A 23,619-nucleotide genomic window follows, 5' to 3' on the forward strand; every position below is an offset into this window, starting at 1 on the left:
GCATGGGGATGGCGAACACAGGAACTGACTGCGCAGCTCCCAGCCCTCCCCGTGGCTCTGTGCTGGGATGTCCACCTTCTGCCATGTCCTCTCACTGCTGCAGGAGGTGGGGGGGAGCTGAGCTGCAGGAAGGAGCCGTGCAACCCCTGCAGTACCTTTCCTGGACCCAGCGCCTTTCACAGAATCATAAAGACTGGAGAAGACCTCTGGGATCCCCAATCCAACCCAACCCATCCCACCGTGCCCACGTCCCCAAGTGTTGCATCCCCATGTTTTTTAATACCCCCATGGATGGGCCCATTTGCCCCCAGCTCCCGCTGCCCCCACAGTCGCTCACCCCATTCCTCTCCCTTCACTCTGCCACTTCCCACCCCAACAGACACAGCCCCAGCCCTCCTCTCAGGCACGGCTGTTCCTTCAGTCACCTCCTGCAGCACAACTGCGCTTGACACCCTTTGGGCAACCCCTGCTTTGCTCCACACCTCCCAGCTCTCTGCCCACATGGCCGTGCTGTGAGCGGGGTCTGTTACCTGCTAAAGGCAGTGCAGGAGCTGTGAGACATGGCTGATGGAGCACATGGGGTAGAGGAAACATCCCCCGCTCCGTACAGCAGATGCAGCCCTGCTGGGTGCCACGCTGATCCAGGAGCAGAATGGAGAAATGATGCTCAGAGCAGCTCCCAGTGCCCTGGGATGTGGCAGCTGCTGGACGAGGTCAGTGCCACTGGTTGTGCTGGGAAGGGAGAGGCCAGGAATGAGGCTGCCTGCACTGGGGAGGTTGGCACGTCCCCATATAGTGTTTGCATGATCACAGAATCACAGAATTGTAGGGGTTGGAAGGGACCTCCAGAGATCATCGAGTCCAACCCCCCTGCCAGAGCAGGTTCCCTACACCAGGTGTAGGTGATGGCTCTGTGCTGATGGCTGTTCCCAAGGCTGTTCCCAAGGCAGGGCAGCCAAACACCTCCAGGTGCTGCAGGTGTCCTCAGTACCAGACAGTGAGGGATGGATGGCACAGGAGTCCTGGAGCAGTTGGTGTCTGGGGTTTGGGGAGGTGAGAGTGAGCATGGCAGTAGATGGGAGAAGGAAAAGGTTGGCTTTGGGCATGGCACAGGGCATGGCATGGGGCAGGGAACAGGGCAGGGAAGCGAAGGGGTGGGCTGCATCCAAAGGGACCCAGACTGGTGGGAAGAGAGATCACAGAATTATAGAATGGCTTGGGTTGGAAGGGACCCCGAGGATCAAGTTCCAACCCCTCCTCCAACCTCAAGGAGTCCAGCAAGGCCAAGTGCAAGGTCCTGCTCCTGGGTCAGGGCAATCCCAGGTACAGATTGGGTGGAGAATGGCTTGAGGGCAGCCCTGAGGAGAAGGATTTTTGGGTGTCAGTGGGTGAAAGACACAACATGAGTCAGCAGTGTGTGCTCATAGCATCTTATAGCAGCCAGCCAAGACCTGGGGGGGGCTGACAGGAGAGCTGGGGAGGGACTGCTCATAAGGGTATGTAGGGACAGGACAAGGGGAAATGGCTTTAAATTGAAACAAGGGAGACTTCGAATGGGCTCTAAGCCAGGATGGTGAGGATGTGAGAAAACTGGGCTGGGGGGAGGAGTCACTGCTGATAGCAGGGGGTTGGAGTGATGGTCTGACAGGTCCCTTCCAACCCAAACTACTCCATGATTCCATGATCTTGAAGATCCCTTCCATCCCAAACCACTCCATGATTCCGTGATCTTGAAGGTCCCTTCCACCCCAACCTGGTTGCTGATTGGGAAGGCGCTCCATCCTCCACCACATAGTCCCCCACTTCCCCCCCCATCACCCCACCCACACCGCATGCCTGCAGATGGAAAGGAGCAGACACGGCCTATGGAAAATAATGTCAGGAAGAGGAGCGAAGTGATGCAGCAGGAGACTCCAGCTGGCATGGGAGGGGCGGTACGGGGATGCAGAGGGACAGCCCAGAGCCATCTGCACAAAGCAGCGGGATGGGATGTCTGCCCAGAACCACCCCCAGCCCAGAACAGTGACGGGGGAACGTTTGCTGGGGGCAAATCATTCTCCTGTCAGCCTTATTGGTGGCCTCTGATGTCACGTAGCTCCTCCTAGAATTGTGACAGTCATGGAATCCTAGAATGGCCTGGGTTGAAAAGGACAGCGCTCATCTGGTTCCAATCCCTGCTGTGTGCAGGTCGCCAACCAGCAGCCCAGGCTGCCCAGAGCCAAATCCAGCCTGGCCTCGAATGCCTGCAGGGATGGGGCATCCACAGCCCCCTTGGGCAACCTGTTTCATCAGTCCTTTGGGGTCACTTCCTTTCTCACCCTCAGTTAAGTTTGCAGGTGACAAGTTGGGAGGAAATGTCAACCTGCGTGAGGTTTGCATTGCGTGAAGGCCCTGCAGAGGGATCTGGATGGATTGCATCGCAGGGCTGAAGCCAAGGGGATGAGCTCCAAGGAGACCAAGTGCCCTTTCTGCTCTCCGAACCGAACCTGCGGGCCGGGGCTGCGCCCCCAGGGACACCCAGCCCCCAACCCTGTAACCCGCTGTGCGCTGCAGCGCCCCCTGGTGGCGGCTGGGAGCACTGCAGCGCATCTCTGGCGTGTCGCAGAACGGCCCGGGTTGGAAGGGACCTCAAGGGTCACGAAGCTCCAACCCACCGCTACACGCAGGGCCACCAACCTCCACATTTATACCAGCCCAGGCTGCCCAGGGCCCCATCCAACCTGGCACTTCCAGTAATGACGTGTTTACAACCAAATGCACCTCCTTGGAAGCAGTCCTGTCAGCTTGTCTTCTCCATGCTGAACGAGCCCAGCTCCCTCAGCCTGTCTTCGTAGGGAAGGTGCTGCAGCCCTCTGAGCATCTTTGTGGCTCCTCTGGACCCTTTCCAACAGCTCTCTGTCTTTCTTGTACTGGCGGCTCCAGACCTGACACAGTGCTGCAGATGGAGCCTCGCAAGAGCAGAGCAGAGGGGGACGATCCTGCCCAGGGACACGGGTGGGCTGTGCAGGGGCACACTGAGCATATACACTCGTGTGCATGCAGTGTGTGTGTATGGTGCACTCATGACTCCCACACTGCTCATGATGTGCTTTGTGCTCGTGAGTCGGTTGCTCCAGCACCTGTGTGCAACGCGTTTGTGAGTGCTGGTGTGCAGAACGTGTGCATGTTTGTGTGCTGCCAGGCTGCGTGTGGCGGTGTGCACTGTGTCGGTGTGCACTCAGTGTGTTGCTGTGCAGGCAGTGTGTGTTGGTGTGCACTCAGCGTCGTGCAAAGCATTTGGCACCGTCCCACGTAACATCTTGGCCACCAAATTGGAGAAAGATGGATGTGATGGATGGAACACTGGCTGGGTATGGCACTGGCTGCCTGGCTGCACTCAGAGAGCTGCAGTCAATGGCTCAGTGCCCAACTGGAGGCCAGGGAGGAGCGGCGTTCCTCAGAGATCAGTGCTGAGAGCGGTGCTGTTGAACATCTTTGTAGACAACACAGACAGTGGGATCGTGTTGCACCATCGGCACATTTGCAGATGACACCACACCAAGTGGTGCAGTGACACAGCAGAGGGAAGGGATGCCATCCAGAGGGACCTGGGCAGGCTGGAGAGGGGAGCCCACGGTGGCCTCGTGGAGTTCAGCAAGGCCAAGTGCAAAGTGCTGCATCTGGGTCAGGGCAATCCCAACCAAGGTATAGGTTGGGCAGAGAATGGCGTGAGGGTAACCCGGAGGAGAAGGGTTTGGGGGTGTTGGTGGATGAAGGACACAACATGAGCAGACAGTGCGTGCTCACAGCACAAAAAGACAACCAGATCATGGACTGCATCAAGAGAAGCGCGACCAGCAGGTCGGGGGGCTTCTGCCCCTCTGCTCCACTCTTGTGAGACCCCACCTGCATTGCATCCAATGCTGGGCTCCCAAGACAAGAACATGGAGCTGTTGGTGAGGGTCCAGAGGAGGGCCACGAAGACGATCAGAGAGCTGGAGCAGCTCTCCTATGCAGACAGGCCCAGAGAGCTGGGGATATTCAGCGTGGAGAAGAGAAGGTGTTGGGGGGACCTTATAGCGTCCTGCCAGGACCTGGGGTGAGGCTGTGAGCAACCTGGGCTGGTGGGAGGTTTCCCTGCCTACAGCAGCGGGTTGGAAGGTGATCTGACAGGTCCCTTCCAACACAAACCATCCCATGATTCCATGATCTTGAAGGTCCCTTCTAACACAAACCAATCCACATTTCTATGATCTTCAAGGTCCCTTCCAACCCAAACCACTCCATGATTCTGTGACCTTGAAGGTCCTTTCCAACCCAAACTATTCCATGATTCTATGACCTTGAAGGTCCCTTCCAACTCAAACCATCCTGTGATTCTGTTGAAGGTCCCTTCCAACACAAACCACCCCATGAGTCCGCGATCTTGAAGGTTCCTTCCAACCCAAACAGCTCTGATTCTCTGGTGTGCAATTAGTGAGTCAGTGTGCAGTCACTGTGTGCCATTGCTTGCTCAGTGTGCACCGGTGTGCAGTTAGTGAGTGTCAGCATGCAGTCAGTGCATTTGGGTGTGCAGACTGTGTTTGCTGGTGCGCAGTCGTTGAGCAGTGCGTGTTGGTGTGCAGTGCGTGTCGGTGTGCATTCTGTATGCACTGCTGAGCAGACTCCACTGCTGTGTCAGCGTGCACTCAGTGTGTGTTGGTGTGCACTCAGTGCCCACCAGTGTGCAGATTGTGTCACCATGCAGTTTGCACGTGTCAGAGTGCAATAGAAGTGTATCAGTGTGCGCTCAGCCCACGTGCAGCTCTGCAGGCCACACATGTGTGTGTGTGCATGCACACTGTGGAGCCTCCAGTGAGAGAAGGATAGGGGGCTGTTGGAAAGGGTCCAGAAGAGCCACAAAGATGATCAGGGGGCTGCAGCACCTTCCCTATGAAGGCAGGCTGAGGGAGCTGGGCTCGTTCAGCATGGAAAAGAGAAGGCTGAGGGGTGAGCGCAGTGCAGCTGCAGGAGCTGAAGGGAGCCTACAGACAGGAGGGGAGTCAACTCCTGGAAAGGGGAGATGGCAGCAGGATGAGGGGAAACGGCTGGAAGCTGAGGGAGGGCAGCTGGAGGTTGGATGTCAGGGGGAAGTTGTGTGCTGTGAGAGCGGGGAGGGGCTGGAACAGCTGCCCAGAGAGGCTGTGATGCCCCGTCCATCCCTGGAGGTGTTGGAGGCCAGGTTGGATGGGGCCCTGGGCAGCCTGGGCTGCTGTGCAATGCGGAGGTTGGTGGCCCTGCCTGTGGCTGCAGGGACTGCACTGACTCTGGCCCTGACTGTGGCTGCAGCTTTGTGACCCTTGAGGTCCCTTCCAACGTGGGCCATTCTGTGATCCTGTGTCCAACTGCAGCTGTGTGAGGTGCACATCTACAATGTGTGCACAGAGATGCAGAGCACTCCCAACCCCTGCCTGCATGCACAGCCGCTGTGGGCACACTCAGAGCACAGACAGGCACAGTGACACAGCCGTGCACCCCAGCACAGACACTTGGGGACTTGCGTTTGCACATCACTGCTCATCTGACCGTGTTCCTCCAGCTGTGTGTAGGGTTCTTCCCTCCCCCCCACCACCAGTAGCTGCTGCCCGCACCCCCCCGCGCAGCCCCACGCGGTGGCACAGCCCTCGGAACCGACGGTTCTGTGACATCAGCGCCGCGGACAACGGGCAGTGCTGCGTCGTTGGCGGTGAAGCCTGACGCGATGGGCTGCCGTGAGACGTCGGGAGCGATGCTGCTGCTCCTGCTGCTCCTCGTGGCCGCCTGCCGGCCGGCGCACAGCTTCTCCGGCAGCTGCGAGTGAGTGGCCGGCGGTGCCCCGTGGGGAGGGACGGCGGTTCAGATGCAAAACCTGACGTGTTTCTCCTTGCAGCACCTGCGGGCTCCGGCCCGTGGCTTATCATTATAACAATATGCGGGTTGTGGGAGGCACGGAAGCCCTGCATGGATCGTGGCCGTGGATCGTCAGCATCCAGAACCCCCGGTTTGCAGGCACTGGTCACATGTGTGGTGGATCCCTCATCACCCCACAGTGGGTGCTCTCGGCAGCGCACTGCTTCGGCCGCCCCAAGTAAGGGTTGTCCCCTTCCCTGCCTTACAGCCAGCGTGGCACCGCAGGTCCCACGGCCCCAAGGCACCCCAGCCACTTCACAGCCCCTGTAGCACTGCCCTCCTCTCTCCCCCACGGCTCTGCTCCTCCTCACCTCCCTCTCCACCTCAGCTACATCCTGGAGTCGCGCGTGGTGATCGGCGCCAACGATTTGACTCACCTGGGCCAGGAGGTGGAGGTGCACACCATCAGGAGGGCGATACTTCATGAATACTTCAACAACAAGACAATGATCAACGACATTGCGCTGCTCGAGTTGGATCGACCCGTGCACTGCAGCTACTACATCCAGCTGGCCTGCGTGCCCGACCCCTCTCTGCGAGTGTCAGAGCTCACAGACTGCTACGTCAGTGGCTGGGGACACATGGGGATGAGATGTGAGTACCCAAATCACGCGGGTGTCCCGGATTAAAGCTTAAAACGAAACCCAGGGTGACGCCGTGGGGATGCATCCATAGAGAGGGATGGGGCCGACCTGTTTGGAAACACAAAGCCAAGACTTCGGGAAGGGGTTCACCCACAAACAGGCCAGGAGCTGACGGTGTCAATTCTGCTCTGTGCTCACAGCTGCAGCACCCACCCAAACTGCCGAGGTCCTGCAGGAGGCCAAGGTCCACCTCCTCGACCTCAACCTCTGCAACAGCAGCCACTGGTACGCCGGGGTGCTCCATACCCACAATCTGTGTGCTGGTTACCCGCAGGGCGGCATCGACACCTGCCAGGTAGGAGCTGCACACCAACACACAGCCGTGCTCTGCCTGCAAACCACCCCCCAGTAACACTTCGGGCTTCTCTCCCCCACTGCAGGGTGACAGCGGCGGCCCTCTGATGTGCAGAGACAGCCATGCTGACTATTTCTGGCTGGTTGGTGTGACCAGCTGGGGGAAAGGCTGTGGCAGAGCGTTTCGCCCTGGAATCTACACCTCCACTCAGCACTTTTACAACTGGATCCTGCTACAGATGAGAGCAGCAGCCCACCCGACGTCACGGACATGGAGTCATTTCATGACCACCTCAGCCTATTATCACGGGACAAATGCAGTGCCAACACAACCGAGCGTGTCGGACACCTGTCCATATCCAGTCCAAAAGCTTAGGGAATTCTTTACTGGAGTGCAGAACCTCCTGCAGACCCTTTGGGGAAACAAGGCTTAATTAGCTGCGTGACCCACAGCAGGCTGCAAAGCACCACGACTCTTTTCTCTGGGATGATGCCCAACAGCACCCCAAGTGCCAAAGCCCTGCTCTGTCCCATCCATCCTCCTCTGACTGCACACAAACACTGAAGTTTACTTGGTTGGATAAATAAAGCTTATTTCCACAGCTACCCGTGTCTCTGCTCAGTTCAATCTCCTGCGCCAGGAAAAGGCTTCCATACCCAGCACTGCAAAGCAAAGCTGCGTGCAGACTGCAGGCCACAAAAAGGGGGAGAGTGGTCCATAAGGGCTGAAATGGTGCCTGCTCCCTGAGCTGTGTGTGCATCATCCAGCACTCCCAGTAACTGGAGAGGCAGCAAAGGACAGGGTTGTTGTGCTTTCTGTACCACGAGGGTGCTGTAAAGGCGTTGCTTTTTGTTCACTGGTTTTGCCACTCACGACCATGGGGTTCATGTGTGTGGTTTCGAGTATGGCCTGACTCCCTGGCACATGCAGTGTCTGGCACAGGGGAACAGGAGCTGCCACATCCACTGGACTGAAATGAGAGCAACATTCCGGGAAGCAGAGTCCTCCCAAGTCAGCTCCAGCTGTTATGAAAGGAGAAAGAAACTCTGTGGGAGGAAACTGGGGTGGATGCTGTGAGCTCAGCGCGTGCACACAGAGCACGTGCACACACTGTACTCACACAGCCCATGTGTGCAAGCACGCAGTGTGGAGACACCTGGCGTGCACACAGAAGAGCTGCAATGCACACCTAGCTGCGTGCACATACTGTGAAACACACATCTTGGAACAGAATACAGTGCTCACAGCGTTATCCTCAGCACAGAGTGCACATGTGCACACACAGTGCATGCACAGCCTGTGTGCACACCCAGCGTGCACCCAAAGTGGTGCATGCAGATGTGCAACGTTCTGTGGGGCTGCACTCCAACACCCGGTGAGGGAGCACGCCTGTGATCCACTTCCATGGGCGCAGCTCCCACCAGAGCCTGCCAAAGTGGGATCCCACAGCACTGCAGCTGTCATTTGGGCCTCCCCTTTCAGACCTGTCCATGTGGACACGTCCTGTCCCTACTCTGCTGGTGCAGCACTGTGCCCTGCTTGGCTCCATACAACAGCACACCAGGGCTCACTCCTCCTTCCCTGCTCCACGCGGGGTCCCTGAAGCTCTGTCCCCATATTGTGCCCTCCCAGAGTCCCAGCTGTTCATCCTGGCTGCCATCCCCTGCTGTGGCCAGGCACTGTGGCCCAGCACTGTGATGCCCTGGGATCCAAGTAGGCTACATGAATTATGCAGCAGTTTTGCCTCCCGCTGCAGCATCAACCCCTCGCTCTGCCTCAATAATTGATGGCAGTGAGCACAGCAGCAGCAGCAGCTCCAGCAGCCCCCGGTGCCAGGGGCCTTTAGGAAGCACAGGATGAGGCACACAGAAAGGCATGGAGCAAATCCAAAACACGGTGCATCCACATGGGAGCTTCCAGACCAGAACCTCGGCTGCTTTTAGCCCTGCTTTGTCCTTGGGCTGGAAGTCCCCACCTCTGCCTGCTGCAGGTTTAACCCCGGCCCACCAGCAGCATCTCTGTGCTCGCACACCACCTCTGCTCTGCATTTAACCTCATCCTGGAGACACAAAACGATGGTCGTGGGGACACCGGACCCTCAATCCTTTAATGCCCGCCATGTGAGCTGTCTGCACTTCTCAGAGGCGGGCACAGCCGTATTCCCAGGTGCGGAACTCCCACCACAGAAGTGCTGCTGTTTGCATTGGTTCTTCCACGTTCTGACCGCAGCTCCCCGACCCCCAGGATGCGCTTCTCCCCCCGCGGGGGTCGGGGCTGAAGGTGCGGGAGGCCACCGCATGGCGGCGCTATTCCTCGGCGGACCGCGCCTCACGGCGCGCCCTGCGGCGGGGCCGGATCACGTGACTCGGCCGTGTCACGTGACGGTCAGGTGACCGCCGGAGCATCATGGCGGAGCGGTGCGCCGTTCCGCTGCGGGCGGTGCTGCTGCTGTGGGCGCTGCGGGGCGCGGCCGGCGGCCTGCCCAACTTCGTGCTGCTGCTGGCGGATGATTTGGGCTTCGGAGACCTGGGGAGTTACGGGCACCCCTCCTCCGCCACGCCCCACCTGGACCGGATGGCGGCCCGAGGGCTGCGCTTCACCGATTTCTACAGCAGCTCTGCGGTGTGCAGCCCCTCCCGGTGCGGCCCGCGGTGGGGGAGAGCTGCGGCTCGGCTGCGCTCTGAGCGCGGCCCTGGGGACAGCGGTGGAGGGATGGCAGCGGGAACAGGGAGTGAGGGAGCCGCGGTGTGGGCTGCTGGGTGCAGAACCTCGAAGCTGTGGGGCTGGAAGGGACCGCCGGAGTCCCTCCATCCGGCCCCCCAGCAGCTGCTCACAGAGCGTCCAGCTGGGTTTGGATCCCTGCAGAGGGGATCCTCCAACTCTGTGGGCAGCGGTGCCGGGGCTCTGCCACCCCCTCAGCATAAAGTTCTCCCTCACAGTCACACGGAGCTCCCCGGGCTCCATTCTGTGTCCTTGTCCTGTCATTGGGCACCACTGAATAGAGCTCAGCCCCATCTCCCTGCTGGCTGCCCATCAGATATCCATCAGCACTGCACAGATCCTCCCTCGGTGTTCCATTCCCCAGGTGAGCAGCCCAGGGCCACTCAGCCTGTCTCCACCAGGAAGTGCTCCAGGCCCTTCCCCCCATCTCTGCATCCTCCCTGGGGCTCTCTCTAGCAGTTCCCATTCTGCCTGGAACTGGAGAGCCCCACACTGAGAGCCCCACACTGATCTCAGTGCTCCAGCTGTGCCCCCTCAAGGCACAGAGGAGGGGAGGAGCACCTCCCTGCCCTGCTGGCAGCGCACCTTAGGCTCCCACTGGCCTTCTGGGCCACCAGGGCAAGCTGCTGTCTCGTGGTCACCTTATGGTCTAGCAGTGCTTACTGTTGGCCACCAGGACCCTTACATCCTTGTCTGCAGAGCTTCTTTCCCATAGCTCGGCCCCTAACTTCTGTTGCTACTTGCAGTTATTCCTCCCCAGCTGCACAGTTAAGTTAACGCCTGGCTGGTGCAGCACCGTGTAAATGCTGTCCTTCCCCCCTGCAGGGCAGCCCTGCTGACCGGCCGCTTCCAGATGCGCTCTGGGATTTACCCTGGTGTGTTTTACCCTGACTCCCGGGGAGGCCTTCCCCTATCTGAGGTCACCATTGCAGAGGTGCTGAAGGCCAAAGGTTATGCCACGGCCATAATTGGCAAATGGCACCTTGGCCTGGGCGCTCGTGGCTCCTTCCTGCCCACCCACCAGGGCTTTGACCACTTCCTGGGGGTGCCATACTCCCACGACCAGGTGAGGAGGAGGGAAGGTGGGGGAGTGCCCCAGAGTGGGGGGCTGTGCAGGTGTGGGTGGCTGCAGGCCGGAGGAGAAAATGGGGGCTGGTGGGAAAAGTGCCTTTCCAAGGTGCTCATGCAATAAGAGTGGTTTGCAGGACGTGGGCAGCGGTTGTTTGTGGGGACGTGCACCCCTCGGTGGGTTGCAGGAGGGAAAGTCAGCTTCTGGGTTGCAAAGAAACATCTGAACTGCTGTTAGGAGAAAGCATAGCATGGTTCTGGGGTGGGCATAAACCCCCCTGGGTTTCTAGGAGGGACTCCTGTAGGACCTGGGGGTGGGCTGCTGTGAGTCTCCTGCCCCCCCTCAACTCACTGTCCTGCAACACAGCTGGAAGACCGTGTTGTGTGCTCTCTCCAGGGCCCCTGTCAGAATCTCACCTGCTTCCCACCCGACATCAAGTGTTTCGGGACCTGTGACCAGGGCCTCGTGCCCGTCCCACTGCTCTGGAACCAAAGCATCGTGCAGCAGCCGGTCTCCTTCCCTGATCTGGTGCCTCTCTACAACAAATTTGCACGGGACTTCATTGCCGACTGCGCCCGGCGAGGTGTGCCCTTCCTGCTCTACTATGCCTCCCATGTAAGAGAGGGGATTTCTCTGGGTCTGAGGGTGGGGGGAAGCCTTTGTCCTGCTGGAGATTGCAGAAAGCACCTCAGCTCCTGCAGCCATTGGAGTGTGCTGGGCCGTCAATACTTGGATGAAGGATGGGAGAACTCCCTGCCCCGACGTGACTTGGGGTTGGTGTTCCCACGCCTAGGGTTTGTGGCAGCACCGTTAGGGTTCTTATTCTTGAGTGGCTTCTACCACTTGAGGGGCTCTACCACTCACCGAGTCTCTGTATTCTGCATGGAGCCCAGCCTTTTTGTGTCATTCTGGGAGGTGTTTCTGGAAGCATTGCTGTGGGCATGGTCACACATCTCCATGCCCTCGCCGGGGTTCTCACTCTCCCCGGGTGAGCTGAGAACCAAATGCAATTCTAGGACTTTGCAAAGCATCTCTCTCTGCCTTTTTTGCAGCATACCCACCATCCCCAGTTTGCAAGCCAGCACTATGCAGGGCAGTCAGAGCGTGGGCCGTTTGGTGATGCGCTTTCGGAGTTTGACGGCTCAGTGGGGCAGCTGCTGCAGGCACTGCAGGAGAATGGCCTGGAGAACACAACCTTTGTGTTTTTCACCTCTGACAACGGGTGAGTGAGCTCAGCTGGGCGGCTTCTCCTGCTGATGAGGTCGTATGGCTGTGGTGTAAGGGAACTGGAGCAAGGAGTTGGTTGGCTGGGGCACAAGAGATGCGGTGCAGCAGTGCCAGGTGAGATTGTAGTGACCTGAAGGTGGGTGCTGTTAAGGAGAGCATCTATTGCATGATCTCCTCCTTGCTCAAGTCAATCAGCTGTTCCCCTCGTGGGCAAAGTGCCCACTGGCTCTGGGGTAGCACTGTGCAGGCTAAAGATCCACGAGTTCCCTTTGTGTATGGAGTGTTTTGGGTCTCTGGTGCTACTCACTGTCCTTTTCCATGGCCCCTGTGGGAGTCGGGGAAGGGGTTATGCAGACTTGTGGAGCTGATGGGAGGTGGTTCTTCTCTCACAGCCCTTCCACCATGCGGATGGCACGTGGAGGCAGCTCTGGCCTTCTGAAATGTGGGAAGGGCACAACGTATGAAGGTGGCATGAGGGAACCAGCAGTGGCCTATTGGCCAGGCCGTATCACTCCAGGTGAGACTCAGCACTGCTTATGCCTTTTGTGTGCTGGCACAAGGCAAGGCAGGGGTGTGGTGGCGACTCAATCACCCTGAGATGATCAGGGAGAGGGAGGTGGTGAGGATGGCAGGTATGGAAGTGGGGTTGGACTCTTGAACCTTTGTATCTTGCTGTGTTGGGTGGCAGGAGTGACTCATGAGCTGGCAAGCACCTTGGACATCCTGCCAACACTGACTGCCCTGGCTGGAGCAGCTCTTCCCAACGTTTCCCTGGATGGTTATGACCTGAGTCCACTGCTGTTTGGGTCAGGGAAGGTGAGTCCTGCAGGTCAAAGCTGGCGTGGTACATGGAGGCTGGTCATTAGCCCCAGCTAGGGGCAGACCTACGATCTGGGATCTCTTATGGGGTCTGGGCCATGCAGTGGGCTTACTGGCCTTCCCCTGTCTGCTCTGAAGCCCAGGAGCTTTGAGTGGGGAACAAGCACGATGTTCCTGCTCATTTGCTTCCCCTTTTTCTAGCCGTATCCTGGCCGTAGTATCAGGGCTCTTTTCTGAGTCCCTGGAGTCTCTGCCTGGTCCTGTCCCAGGCTCTTTTCCAGCCTCATGGCCACACAGGTGAGCTCAGCTCTGCTCCTCTCCACAGAGTCCCCGTCAGACCATGTTCTTCTACCCTCCATCCCCTGATCCACTGCATGGCCCCTTTGCTGTCCGGCTCGGGAAGTACAAGGCCCACTACTTCACTCAAGGTTGGTGCCACCTCCTCTCTGCTCAGGGAGCTCTGTGAAGTCCTGCCTGGTTCTGCTATCCTGAGCTCAGAGTAGCAGCTGAGCTGCTCTTGGACATTTCTTTTGCAGGTTCCTTTCACAGTGACACAACCCCAGACCAGGCCTGCCACGGGCTGACCCCGCTGACCCATCATGAGCCCCCACTGCTCTTTGACCTGGAGTCAGACCCTGCTGAGAACTACAATTTGGTGCAGAGCGCTGCAGGGCCACAAGTTTGGCAAATCCTGAAGGACATCAAACTGCAGAAGACACTTTTTGAGCAACGCATGGAGTTTGGGGAAAGTCAGATGAGGAAGGGTGGGGATCCTGCCCTGGAACCCTGCTGCAAGCCAGACTGCACTCCCAAGCCCTCCTGCTGCTGCTGCTCGTAGCCTTTTGCTGCTCCATCCTCCTCTGCTGATCCTAAACCCACCAGACCCCCCCAACTAACCACATGTAGCCTCAGTGCTACCCCAGAGCTTTGGCTCAGTGATGCTGCTGACTGAGGGAGTGCTGCCCGGTGAGCTGAGGGTTGGGCAGGCCACCAGCCCTGCTGGGTGTGCAGGTCGTTGTTGGACCTCCAAGCTGTGATCTGTTAACAGAAATTCTGAGGGACCAGGACCCAGAATCGTCAGCAGAGCCAGCACAGCCCCTTTCAAACCACAGTTAAGGTGAAGCACAGGTATGCCCCGGTGTCTGGAGATCCCAGCTCGGCAGGAGGCGTGCTGTGCAACCCTTGTGAGAGCAGTGTGAGCTGCAGCAGCATCACTTTGCAGGGGATGAGAACAAAGCAAAGAGCAGGATGGGCTGGATGGTCCTGACAGCTTCAGGGACGGAGCTTTTTACAGCTAGTGCAGAGAGGACATGCCAATCAATCATAGAATTGCTCAGGTTGGAAAAGACCTTAAAGATCATCAAGTCCAACCCCAACCCAACCATCCTACCCCAACTCTAACAGCCCTCTGCTAAATCATGTCCTTGAGCACCACATCCAGATGGTTTGTAAACACATCCAGGGCTGGTGGCTCAACCACCTCCCTGGCAGCCCATCCCACTGCTGAACAGCTCTTTCTGTACAGAAGTTTTTCCTGAGATCCAACCTCAACCTCCCCTGGCACAACTTGAAGCCATTTCCCCTCATCCTGTCACCACTTCCCTATCCTTCTAAATAAGGTGGAGATGTGGCTGGCCTGATCCTTCTGCAAGGTCTGTGGGTGCTGGAGCTGCCTGCAGTCGGGTGGGCTGTGCTCACTTTCCATCCACGGGACGAAAATGGTCTCTTGCTCATGAGTTAATTGGCGTTCATTAGCAATGACACGCACATCAATCCCACCAGTCGGTGATCCTTGGCATTTGGGGTTTCCAACTGATGGGTTGGGCCTGGAGCCCCTCCTGATGGGGGCAGGCTGGGAATACTGGGGCTGTGCATCTGGAAGGGGAACACTGAGGGGGGATCTGAGCAGTGCTGATGGATATCTGATGGCAGGGGCTGGGGCTGCTCAGTGATGCCTGGGGTTGGACTGGAGGACTCCAGAGGTCCCATCCACCCCCACAGCTCTGGAGTTCTGTTTAGAATAATTCTTAACAAAATATGAAGGTGGATTACCGTGATTGGATGCAGGGCTCAATAAAACAACCAAATCAACGTGCAGTTTGCTTATACATGATTTCTGTATTGGCCTCCATGTCACCCCTTTTCTTTGTTTTCAGTACTTATGCATTTTGCTTGGCTCCTCCCAAATAAGCAATTCCCTTCCCCAGTTAACTTTTCCCCATTGCTCTGGGGTTTTGCTGCACTGATTGGTGCTGTTTGCTGAGGGCATCGTGTGCATCTGGGCCATGACTGAGTTTCCTCAGTGCTGCTGGCCCTGCTCCATTCCTGTCCCCATAAAGACACCCAGCCCTCCATCAGACACACGTGGAGCCATTCATCCGTCCCACCACTCCCCTTTACCTCCCGGGGAACACCGCTAAGGGGACAGCTGGGTACCCACAGCAGGCAAACTGCCCTCCGAGGCATTCTGTGCACCCTAAGCAGATCTGGGGCACAGGATGACAAAACCACAGCAAGGTTTGTTTGAGAGCCGTTTCTGGTGCGCGTGGAGCCTCGAGGCTGTTTGGGACAGAGGCTGAAATTTGTGCTGCTCTCATTCACAACACCGGGTTGCGCACTCAGCTGTGCGGCTCCGCATCGATCCGTACCCGCCGTAGGGCGCTGCTACGGCGGAGAGCAGCCGGGGGTCCCTTCCAGCTGCTGCCCGCACCCCCCCGCGCAGCCCCACGCGGTGGCACAGCCCTCGGAACCGAAGGTTCTGTGACATCAGCGCCGCGGACAACGGGCAGCGCTGCGTCGTTGGCGGTGAAGCCTGACGCGATGGGCTGCCGTGAGACGTCGGGAGCGATGCTGCTGCTCCTGCTGCTCCTCGTGGCCGCCTGCCGGCCGGCGCACAGCTTCTCCGGCAGCTGCGAGTGAGTGGCCGGCGGTGCCCCGTGGGGAGGGACGGCGGTTCAGATGCAAAACCTGACGGGTTTCTCCTTGCAGCACCTGCGGGCTCCGGCCCCTGGCTTATCAGTACGGGGGAACGCGCGTCGTGGGCGGCACTGATGCCCCACAGGGGGCCTGGCCGTGGATCGTTAGCCTGCAGAGCACGTGGTATGTCGGCACCGGACACATATGCGGAGGATCCCTGATTACGCCGCAGTGGGTCCTCACAGCGGCGCACTGCTTCGACCACGCAACGTAAGGGCCGTCCCCTTCCCTGCCTTACAAACAGTGCGGGCAGTCCTGGGTGCCTTCCTGGTGGTGCGTGCCACAGCTTCCAGCAGCCCTTAGCTTAGTAAACCTCATGCCCAAGGCACAGCTGGGATGTCACAGCCCTTGTAGGACAGCTTTCCTCCCTCCTGCATAGTAGAGATAGCAGGGAACTGGAGAAATGGTTTGAAGTCGAGGGAGGGCAGCTGGAGGTTGGATGTCAGGGGGAAGTTGTGTGCTGTGAGAGCGGGGAGGGGCTGGAACAGCTGCCCAGAGAGGCTGTGATGCCCCGTCCATCCCTGGAGGTGTTGGAGGCCAGGTTGGATGGGGCCCTGGGCAGCCTGGGCTGCTGTGAAATGGGGAGGTTGGTGGCCCTGCATGTGGTGGGGGGTTGGAGCTTCGTGATCCTTGAGGTCCCTTCCAACCCTGGCCATTCTGTGATTGTGATGTTGCCACGGTTCTTCTGACCTTTCCTCTGCCCTTCTTCCAGCCCTGACACACCGTGGCACGTGGTGATCGGTGGCCACGATCTGAAACGCCTGGGCCCCGAAGCGGTCGTGCGCAACGTGGTGCGGGTAATCCCACATGAGTACTATCACAGGAACACCATGGCTAACGACATTGCGCTGCTCGAATTGGACCAACCCGTCCAGTGCAGCTACTACATCCAGCTGGCCTGTGTGCCTGACGCCTCGCTGCAAGTGTCAGAGCTCACAGACTGCTACGTCAGTGGCTGGGGACACATGGGGCTGAGATGTGAGTACACAAAATGCACGGGTGTCCCGAGTGAAAGCTTGGCACGCTGCTGAAACAGCATCCCTGATGGCAGGTAGAAACCCAGTGACACCGTAGGGATGTATCCATGGAGAGGTGTGGGTCTGACCCATTTCCCAAAGCAGGGAAACGTCGGTGCATCTCGAGACACAAAGTCAAGACGTAGGGAAGGGCTTCACCCACAAACGGGGTAACGGGCCAGGAGCTGGCAGTGCCAATTGTGCTCTGTGCTCACAGCTCTACAGGAATACGTCGAACCGTACCGTGTCCTGCAGGAGGCCAAGGTGCAGCTCATTGACCTCAACCTCTGCAACAGCAGCCACTGGTATGCTGGGGCTGTCCATAGCCACAATGTGTGTGCTGGTTACCCGCAGGGCGGCATCGACACCTGCCAGGTAGGAGCTGCACACCGACACACAGCTCTGCTCTCCTTGCAAGCCACCCTCCCATCACTGGGCACCCATCAGAGCTCACCTCCCCTTCCCATCTGCAGCTCCTCAGGCTCCCTATACCCCACATACCTGGGACTCTGCCCAGAGATCCCCCCAGGTGCCCTGTAGGTCTGGACCCAATCCTGGAAAACCCCTCTCCCCCACAGCCTGGATCACTGCACAGAGATGAGGGAGGGAGGGAGGGCTAACTTCCAGACCCACAGTCCCCTTCCAGAAGCCTTTTTAGGCTCTGGAACCCAAGCAAAGCTTTTCTGTGCAGGGAATGTAGCTCTAGGGAGCGCTGTGAGAGGGGAGCCAGCTCTGCTGCTGATGTGGCCACCCAGTCACACTTTGGGCTTCTCTCCTCCACCACAGGGCGACAGCGGTGGTCCTCTCATGTGCAAAGATAAAACTGCTGACTACTTCTGGCTCATTGGTGTGACCAGCTGGGGGAAAGGCTGTGGGAGAATACAGCAGCCTGGAGTCTATGCCTCCACTCAGTACTTTCGCAACTGGATCCTGGTACAGATGGGATTGCTTCCAGCAGAAACGCCTACTTCAACACCATACCCAGTCTATACCTCAACCTCCTACCAGAGGCCCAAACCAACGTACTCAAGCCCATTTAGACCGTGCCCATTTCCACGCCAGAAAGTCCTGGATTTCTTTAATCTGCTCCAGGAGCTCCTGCAGGGTTTAAGAGGAAAGAAAGCTTAATTGGCTGCATGGCCCACAGCAGGCTGCAAAGCGCCACGACCCTTTTCTTTGGGATGATGCCCAACGGCACCCCAAGTGCCAAAGCCCTGCTCTGTCCCATCCATCCTCCTCTGACTGCACACAAACGCTGAAGTTTACTTGGTTAGATAAATAAAGCTTATTTTCACAGCTACCCGTGTCTCTGCTCAGTTCAATCTCCTGTGCCAGGCAAAGGCTTCCACACCCAGCACTGCAAAGCAAAGCTGCGTGCAGACTGCAGGCCACAAAAAGGAGAGAGTGGCCCACGAGGGCTGAAATGGTGCCTGCTCAGGGAGGGGGACAAAATGGGACAGGTTGTAGGTGAGCAGAGGTCTCAGGGACAGCAGCTGCAACATCAAGTGTCCCTCAAGTGCCAGCTACTGGTGAGGTGTGGGTAAGGGGGGGGGGGAGTAATGCACCAGGCAACTTAATGCCAAGCCAGCTCAAATGGCAGGAGAACCAACCTGGGAAGAGCTAATGGCTGCCCCTGTGAGTGTGCAAGGAACCTCATGACACCCAGCCACCAGACATGACCTGGATGCAATTTCTACGCTGTTATTTGAAGGATCTGCAGACTTGCTCTGCAAATCTAGAGAGTAAAGCTGCATCTATTTGTCGCTGCTGACCACCAGTCCCAGTAACTGGAGAGGGATTCACGGTCACATGTTCATGCAAGGGCAGCACTCTGTCCATCTTGATGTGTTTTGCCATCCACACCAGAGTCCTGGTGTGTGTCTGTCTGCACCTGGGACACACAGCACGTCACCATGTGGGAACAGCAGCAGCCACATCCATCAGCCTGGGCTGGGAGACACCTTGTGGATACGAGACCACACCACGAAGCTCCAGAGGACCTACAAGGACCAGTTCCTTATGTCTAGAGGTCTACTGGATCTGTCTGGCCCACGGCAGAATGGAGAAGGGAAACTCAAAGGAACTCTACAAGGAGGTGCAAAGAAACTCACAGGGGTGCACAGAGGCTGGGCTGTGAAAGGAAGGGCTGGTGGTTGGACTCGCGTTGTGCAGCAACTCAACTGCTTCATAACAAAACTGCAAAAAGACTCCAACCTTTTTTCTTTTAATTAAAAAAAAGTCTTTAGTAACTATTTTCTGTGGAAGGTACCATTAAAGTCTCTGGGCAAAACCCTTCCCTGCAGGTACACGAGTGGCTCAGCTCTCCCAGCAAGCTTTGTCTCAAAGAAGCACATGGATACTCGCGCTGCTGCCTCGACTGCGAGGCACGGGGAGTCAGGGCCCAGCCAAGGGAGATGGTGCCCAGTCTCCCCATCACCAGATATCTCAGGGCACGAGAAAAATCGCTTTCCCCTGTGGAGGTGAACTCCTGTAGCCCCTAACAACTGGAGCAGAGAGAAAAGATGGAGTCCAAGTGCGGTCCTTAGGAGGATGGGGGCTTTTCTTCAGGGCAGCTCTCCTCTTGATCCGACACATTCTCACTCGTCTTCTCCAGGTCAAAGCTCTGCAAAGAAGTGGGACAAGAAAATGCTGACAAGCACGACAGCCACACTCTGCTATGGCTTTCAAAACCAGGCTAAAGCAGCATGAGTTCTTCAGAGGGTCACCACCTCACCCCTTCCCACCTAGATATGAGCAGCACCCAAACCCAGCGCTGTCAGCATAAGGCAAATCTTTCAGTTCCTGTGAGATTTTCACCCTTTGGTACAGGCTCTGCTTTCCCCAGGGGGAAGAGCTGCTAACCACCTCACGTTCTACTCCCTGCACTTCTCCTCCTTTCTTACCTCCAGTTCTTGCATGACCTCATCCATGAAATCTCCTGAATTCTGTTTGTAAGTAACCGCCAGCTTGATGGCATCATTGAAGAGCTGACAAGAAAGAGAACACTTTGTCACTCAAAGCAAAGAGTGATGGGACTCCATAATGTACAAAAACTGCTCCCATGGGGGAAAAAAACCCCAACTCTACAACTGCTTATAGTCAGAGGGACTGCCCCATTCCCTACTCCGTGCTCACAGCCCTCCACGGACAGGGCTGAGACAAACAGCTGTGTTTTACCTTCACTACATTGGTGCCATCTGCAGCAGACACAAAGTAAAAGGGCAAACTGAACTTCCGGGCAAAGCTGAAGCTTTTCTGGGTCATCTTCATATCCGCTGAGGGGAAAAAATGAAATGGAGAAATAGTCAGTAAGGCACTGATATAGAAAGAATGGGAAATGGGAAATGGTTTGAAGCTGAGGGAGGGCAGCTGGAGGTTGGATGTCAGGGGGAAGTTGTGTGCTGTGAGAGCAGGGAAGGGCTGGAACAGCTGCCCAGAGAGGCTGTGATGCCCCGTCCATCCCTGGAGGTGTTGGAGGCCAGGTTGGATGGGGCCCTGGGCAGCCTGGGCTGTTGTGAAATGTGCAGGTTGGTGGCCCTGCGTGTGGCTGCAGGGTTGGAGCTTCGTGATCCTTGAGGTCCCTTCCAACCCTGGCCATTCTGTGATTCTTTCTGTGAAAGAATGCCAACAAATGCAGGGATGGTGGAACAGATGCAGACTGGAACCTAAAGCAGCTATCAAGGCCTCCCCTTTGCAGTACAAAGCCATGTGGACCCTCCACAAAAGCCAGGGGGCTTTAAAAGCAACAGCATCAGCAGGCAGCTGACAAGAAGACAAAGAAAGGAACGGGCTCTTGCTGCTTCATTCATGGTGCCTGATGCAGCCTGGAGGAAAGGCTCTCATTAGTGAGATGAATCATGCCCTAAGCTCCACCACTGAGCCAAATGAACCTGCACAGACCTGGCTATTTATCTGGTAACATACAGCCCTGAGGGACTAATCCTCAAGGATGTATTGGACCCAAGAGAAGCATGACATTCCTTCCCAACCAGAAAAGAATACCTTCACAATCCTGAGGAGCTACAAGAAGACACACTCACCATCAATTTTATTGGCCACCACAATGCAAGGGATCTCCGGGCGAAATTCTCTCAGCTCCTTGTACCAGTTGTTGAGGTTCCTGTAGGTGACTTTCCGCTGCACATCAAACACCTTCCAAAAAAGAACCAGCAACAGGTGCAACAGGGCAGCTCCTGAGAACCCACAGCACCAAACACTTGTGCAGAACCCAGAATTCTGCCAGGAGAATGTCATGGGAAGCTGCTGCTTGTTAGAAAGCGTGACAGAGAAAAGGGAGAATATCCAGCAAGCCCTGAAAAATGCAGCCAGGTTTTCTCTTTGTGTGATGCAGGCAACAATCCCTCGTTTGCCTTTACATTCTTAGCACCCAAAGCACTGGGACAGATCTGTTCTGCTGTCAGTGGGGTCAGATGTGAGGATTCTCCATTGTAACAATTAATTTAAAGCATCAGTAGAGTTGGCTGATAAAGATACAAGCAATAAAGATGCAGTGAAAAGTTAGAGCAACAACACAGACCAAGAGACTAAAGTAGATTAGGAGTCAGGAAACAACACTCATTTGAGTTACAAAAATGGGAAGCTCAAAGCCCGTGGAAATAAGGAGGGCAGCTGGAGGTTGGATGTCAGGGGAAGTTGTGTGCTGTGAGAGTGGGGAGGGGATGGAACAGCTGCCCAGAGAGGCTGTGATGCCCCGTCCATCCCTGGAGGTGTTGGAGGCCAGGTTGGATGGGGCCCTGGGCAGCCTGGGCTGCTGTGAAATAGGAAGGTTGGTGGCCCTGCGTGTGATGGGGGGTTGGAGCTTCGTGAGCCTTGAGGTCCTTTCCAACCCAAAGCCAAATTCATCCTGTCAATGCAGTACTTTGCAGAACACATTAAGACAGTTTTGTACTCTACAATTCAACAGACACATCAGACACAGAAGGAGAAAAGAGTGCCCTCTCCCCCACATCCCTTCTGACAGCACTGCTTCCAAGGAGGCGCATTTGGTTGTAAACCAATTGTAAACCAAAAAAACCTCATTACTGGAAGGGCAGTGATGAAAGAAAGGAAATTGAGAAGGAAGCAAACTCAGGGAATGCAGTCAGAGCACTGCAGAATTATGCAGAGCACACCAACCACACTGGCTTTGTCAGGTAAAAAAGAAGGAACAATGTGGGAAAATCTGTAAAACAACTGGAAGGGATAAAAAAAAAAAATAGTAGAGTGTAACTGCAAAAAGTAACATCCAGGCCAAACATCAGCTGGGATTTATCAGCCAAAATCCCACCAGGTCACAGAATCCTAGAATGGCCTAGGTTGCAAAGGCCCACAGTGCTCATCTGGTTCCAAGCCCCTGCTGTGTGCAGGTCACCAACCAGCAGCCCAGGCTGCCCAGAGCCACATCCAGCCTGGCCTCCAATGCCTGCAGGGATGGGGCATCCACAGCCTCCTTGGGCAGCTTAGGACATCACCCTTACCATGATACAAGCGTGAGCTTTGTGGTAATAGGAGGCATGCATGCTCTGGAACCTCTCTTGTCCAGCTGTGTCCCAGAAATCTGTAAGATAAAAGGATAAATTTTAAAAAAAGAAACAAAAAAAAAACCTGACAAATTCAGGATGACACAACATCTCAACTTCTGTTTTCCTCACAACTTTAACCCAGGATGGAAACCCCAGCTCATCTACTGAGAGCCACAAATTAGTTTCATCTCACTGATCTGAAACATCCTGGGGACAAAAGTTACCACAAAACCAGGACCAGGCTGGGCAGAACAGCACCCCATGGGAGCTGCCCCACACTGCAGCAGGGAACAGAGCGAGGCTGAAGGAGCTGCAGACACAAATCACCATGGGATGTCCACAACCCTCACTCCCCTGCGCTGTCGGTTACAGGAGGAAGAAGCAGATGATGGGGATTTGGCGTTTGTTCTCTTCAGGTTCTCTTCATAGAACTGGTTTGGATTTGAAGGGACCTTTCAGACCATCTCATTCCAACCCCCTGCTGTAGGCAGGGACATCTCCCACCAGCCCAGGTTGCTCACAGCCCCACCCAGCCTGGCCTTCAATGCTTCCATGGAGGGGGCATCCACAGCCTCATGGGGCAACCTGCTCCTTTGTCTCAAGGCCCTCACGGTAAACAATTTCTTCCTCATTTCTTCTCCCAGGAAGTAGTGCTTTGCCCACGACAAAAATCAGCAGTGATCTGCCCATCCTTACCTCGACCCATAGACTTTTCTCACCTCGTTTTCTCCCCCTGTTCTTTTCAGGGCGGAGAACAAGCGGCACGCCACAGCCCGGCTATGAAACGGCTCTGCGATGCTGCTCTTCGTTCCTCCATTTCGCTGCCCACACAGCGCCGGGCGGCACCCCCTGCCCACCGCCGGGAAGCCCCGCGCGACGCTTTGTGTCCCGGCGGCACCGCGGCCGTCCCGCCTTCCGACAGAGCTTCGGACAGGGCTCCGCACTTACCCACGAGCACCGCCTTCCCGTCCACTCGCGCTTGGTGTCGGTACAGCGTCAAGGCGAAAGTGGAGAGCTGCTGAGGGCGGCTGCGCCCGCGTTAAGGAGCCGTCGGATGAACAGTCCCCGCCGCCGCCGCCGCCCGCCTCCCGCCCGCCTCCCGCCCGCCCCACCGACACCTGAGGGGCGCAGCCGGAACCGCGGATACAACCCGTCCAGCAGGAACCTCTCGAGCAGCCTGCGGGGAGACAGCGCGGCCGTCAGAAGCCCCGCCAGGCCCGACCCGGCGCCCGGGGAACGCGCGCGGCCACGCACTTGGACTTGCCCACGGCGCTGTCGCCCAGGCAAATGATCTTCACTGCCTCCTCGGCGCCGGCCTCAACCGGGGCCTCATCCCGGGGCTGCTCCGCCGCCTCCGCCATCGCTCCGCCGCTGCGTCCCCGCTGCTACGCGACACACACGGCGCCGTCGCGCCCTGACGACG

The 23,619-nt window shown here is 57.0% G+C and overlaps 4 protein-coding genes across 4 annotated transcripts; 3 read left to right on the top strand and 1 right to left on the bottom strand.

Moving 5' to 3' along the window:
* The first annotated feature begins 5,719 nt into the window (after positions 1 to 5,719).
* LOC122189026 (acrosin) lies at positions 5,720 to 7,279 on the top strand. Its single transcript, XM_042887799.1, has 5 exons — positions 5,720 to 5,814; positions 5,888 to 6,085; positions 6,236 to 6,501; positions 6,692 to 6,846; positions 6,932 to 7,279. Exons 1-5 carry the CDS (start codon positions 5,720 to 5,722, stop codon positions 7,277 to 7,279), a joined length of 1,062 nt encoding a protein of 353 aa, XP_042743733.1.
* Positions 7,280 to 9,616: 2,337 nt separating this feature from the next.
* ARSA (arylsulfatase A) lies at positions 9,617 to 14,788 on the top strand. Its single transcript, XM_042887793.1, has 7 exons — positions 9,617 to 10,633; positions 11,033 to 11,251; positions 11,689 to 11,858; positions 12,256 to 12,380; positions 12,552 to 12,679; positions 13,008 to 13,110; positions 13,219 to 14,788. Exons 1-7 carry the CDS (start codon positions 10,421 to 10,423, stop codon positions 13,518 to 13,520), a joined length of 1,260 nt encoding a protein of 419 aa, XP_042743727.1. The 5' UTR covers positions 9,617 to 10,420; the 3' UTR covers positions 13,521 to 14,788.
* Positions 14,789 to 15,502: 714 nt separating this feature from the next.
* On the top strand, positions 15,503 to 17,802 carry LOC122189025 (acrosin-like). Its single transcript, XM_042887798.1, has 5 exons — positions 15,503 to 15,597; positions 15,671 to 15,868; positions 16,371 to 16,636; positions 16,892 to 17,049; positions 17,461 to 17,802. Exons 1-5 carry the CDS (start codon positions 15,503 to 15,505, stop codon positions 17,800 to 17,802), a joined length of 1,059 nt encoding a protein of 352 aa, XP_042743732.1.
* Positions 17,803 to 18,882: 1,080 nt separating this feature from the next.
* Positions 18,883 to 23,582, bottom strand: LOC122189021 (rab-like protein 2A). Its single transcript, XM_042887794.1, has 8 exons — positions 23,451 to 23,582; positions 23,344 to 23,373; positions 23,145 to 23,224; positions 22,152 to 22,231; positions 20,715 to 20,826; positions 19,852 to 19,949; positions 19,578 to 19,661; positions 18,883 to 19,297 (listed from the first exon to the last, which is right to left on the bottom strand). The coding sequence occupies exons 1-8, from the start codon at positions 23,555 to 23,557 to the stop codon at positions 19,217 to 19,219; spliced, it is 672 nt and encodes a 223-aa protein (XP_042743728.1). The 5' UTR covers positions 23,558 to 23,582; the 3' UTR covers positions 18,883 to 19,216.
* Positions 23,583 to 23,619: the final 37 nt, after the last annotated feature.

Source organism: Lagopus leucura, unplaced genomic scaffold (genome assembly GCF_019238085.1).
Source record: "Lagopus leucura isolate 7727_CA_CO unplaced genomic scaffold, USGS_WTPT01 Super-Scaffold_100122, whole genome shotgun sequence".
Lineage (NCBI taxonomy): Eukaryota > Metazoa > Chordata > Aves > Galliformes > Phasianidae > Lagopus > Lagopus leucura.

Excerpts from the sequence above, each read along its gene's own strand:
- LOC122189026 (XM_042887799.1), top strand. The coding sequence starts at position 5,720 with ATGGGCTGCCGTGAGACGTCGGGAGCGATGCTGCTGCTCCTGCTGCTC. Across the intron at positions 5,815-5,887 it reads AGCTTCTCCGGCAGCTGCGA|CACCTGCGGGCTCCGGCCCG; the intron begins GTGAGTGGCCGG and ends TTCTCCTTGCAG. Across the intron at positions 6,847-6,931 it reads GCGGCATCGACACCTGCCAG|GGTGACAGCGGCGGCCCTCT; the intron begins GTAGGAGCTGCA and ends CCCCCACTGCAG.
- ARSA (XM_042887793.1), top strand. The coding sequence starts at position 10,421 with ATGCGCTCTGGGATTTACCCTGGTGTGTTTTACCCTGACTCCCGGGGA. Across the intron at positions 10,634-11,032 it reads TGCCATACTCCCACGACCAG|GGCCCCTGTCAGAATCTCAC; the intron begins GTGAGGAGGAGG and ends TGCTCTCTCCAG. Across the intron at positions 12,680-13,007 it reads TGCTGTTTGGGTCAGGGAAG|AGTCCCCGTCAGACCATGTT; the intron begins GTGAGTCCTGCA and ends TCCTCTCCACAG.
- LOC122189025 (XM_042887798.1), top strand. The coding sequence starts at position 15,503 with ATGGGCTGCCGTGAGACGTCGGGAGCGATGCTGCTGCTCCTGCTGCTC. Across the intron at positions 15,869-16,370 it reads CACTGCTTCGACCACGCAAC|CCCTGACACACCGTGGCACG; the intron begins GTAAGGGCCGTC and ends CCCTTCTTCCAG. Across the intron at positions 17,050-17,460 it reads GCGGCATCGACACCTGCCAG|GGCGACAGCGGTGGTCCTCT; the intron begins GTAGGAGCTGCA and ends CCTCCACCACAG.
- LOC122189021 (XM_042887794.1), bottom strand. The coding sequence starts at position 23,557 with ATGGCGGAGGCGGCGGAGCAGCCCCGGGATGAGGCCCCGGTTGAGGCC. Across the intron at positions 20,827-22,151 it reads AAGCTCACGCTTGTATCATG|GTGTTTGATGTGCAGCGGAA; the intron begins GTAAGGGTGATG and ends CTTTTTTGGAAG. Across the intron at positions 19,298-19,577 it reads AGGTCATGCAAGAACTGGAG|AGCTTTGACCTGGAGAAGAC; the intron begins GTAAGAAAGGAG and ends ACTTCTTTGCAG.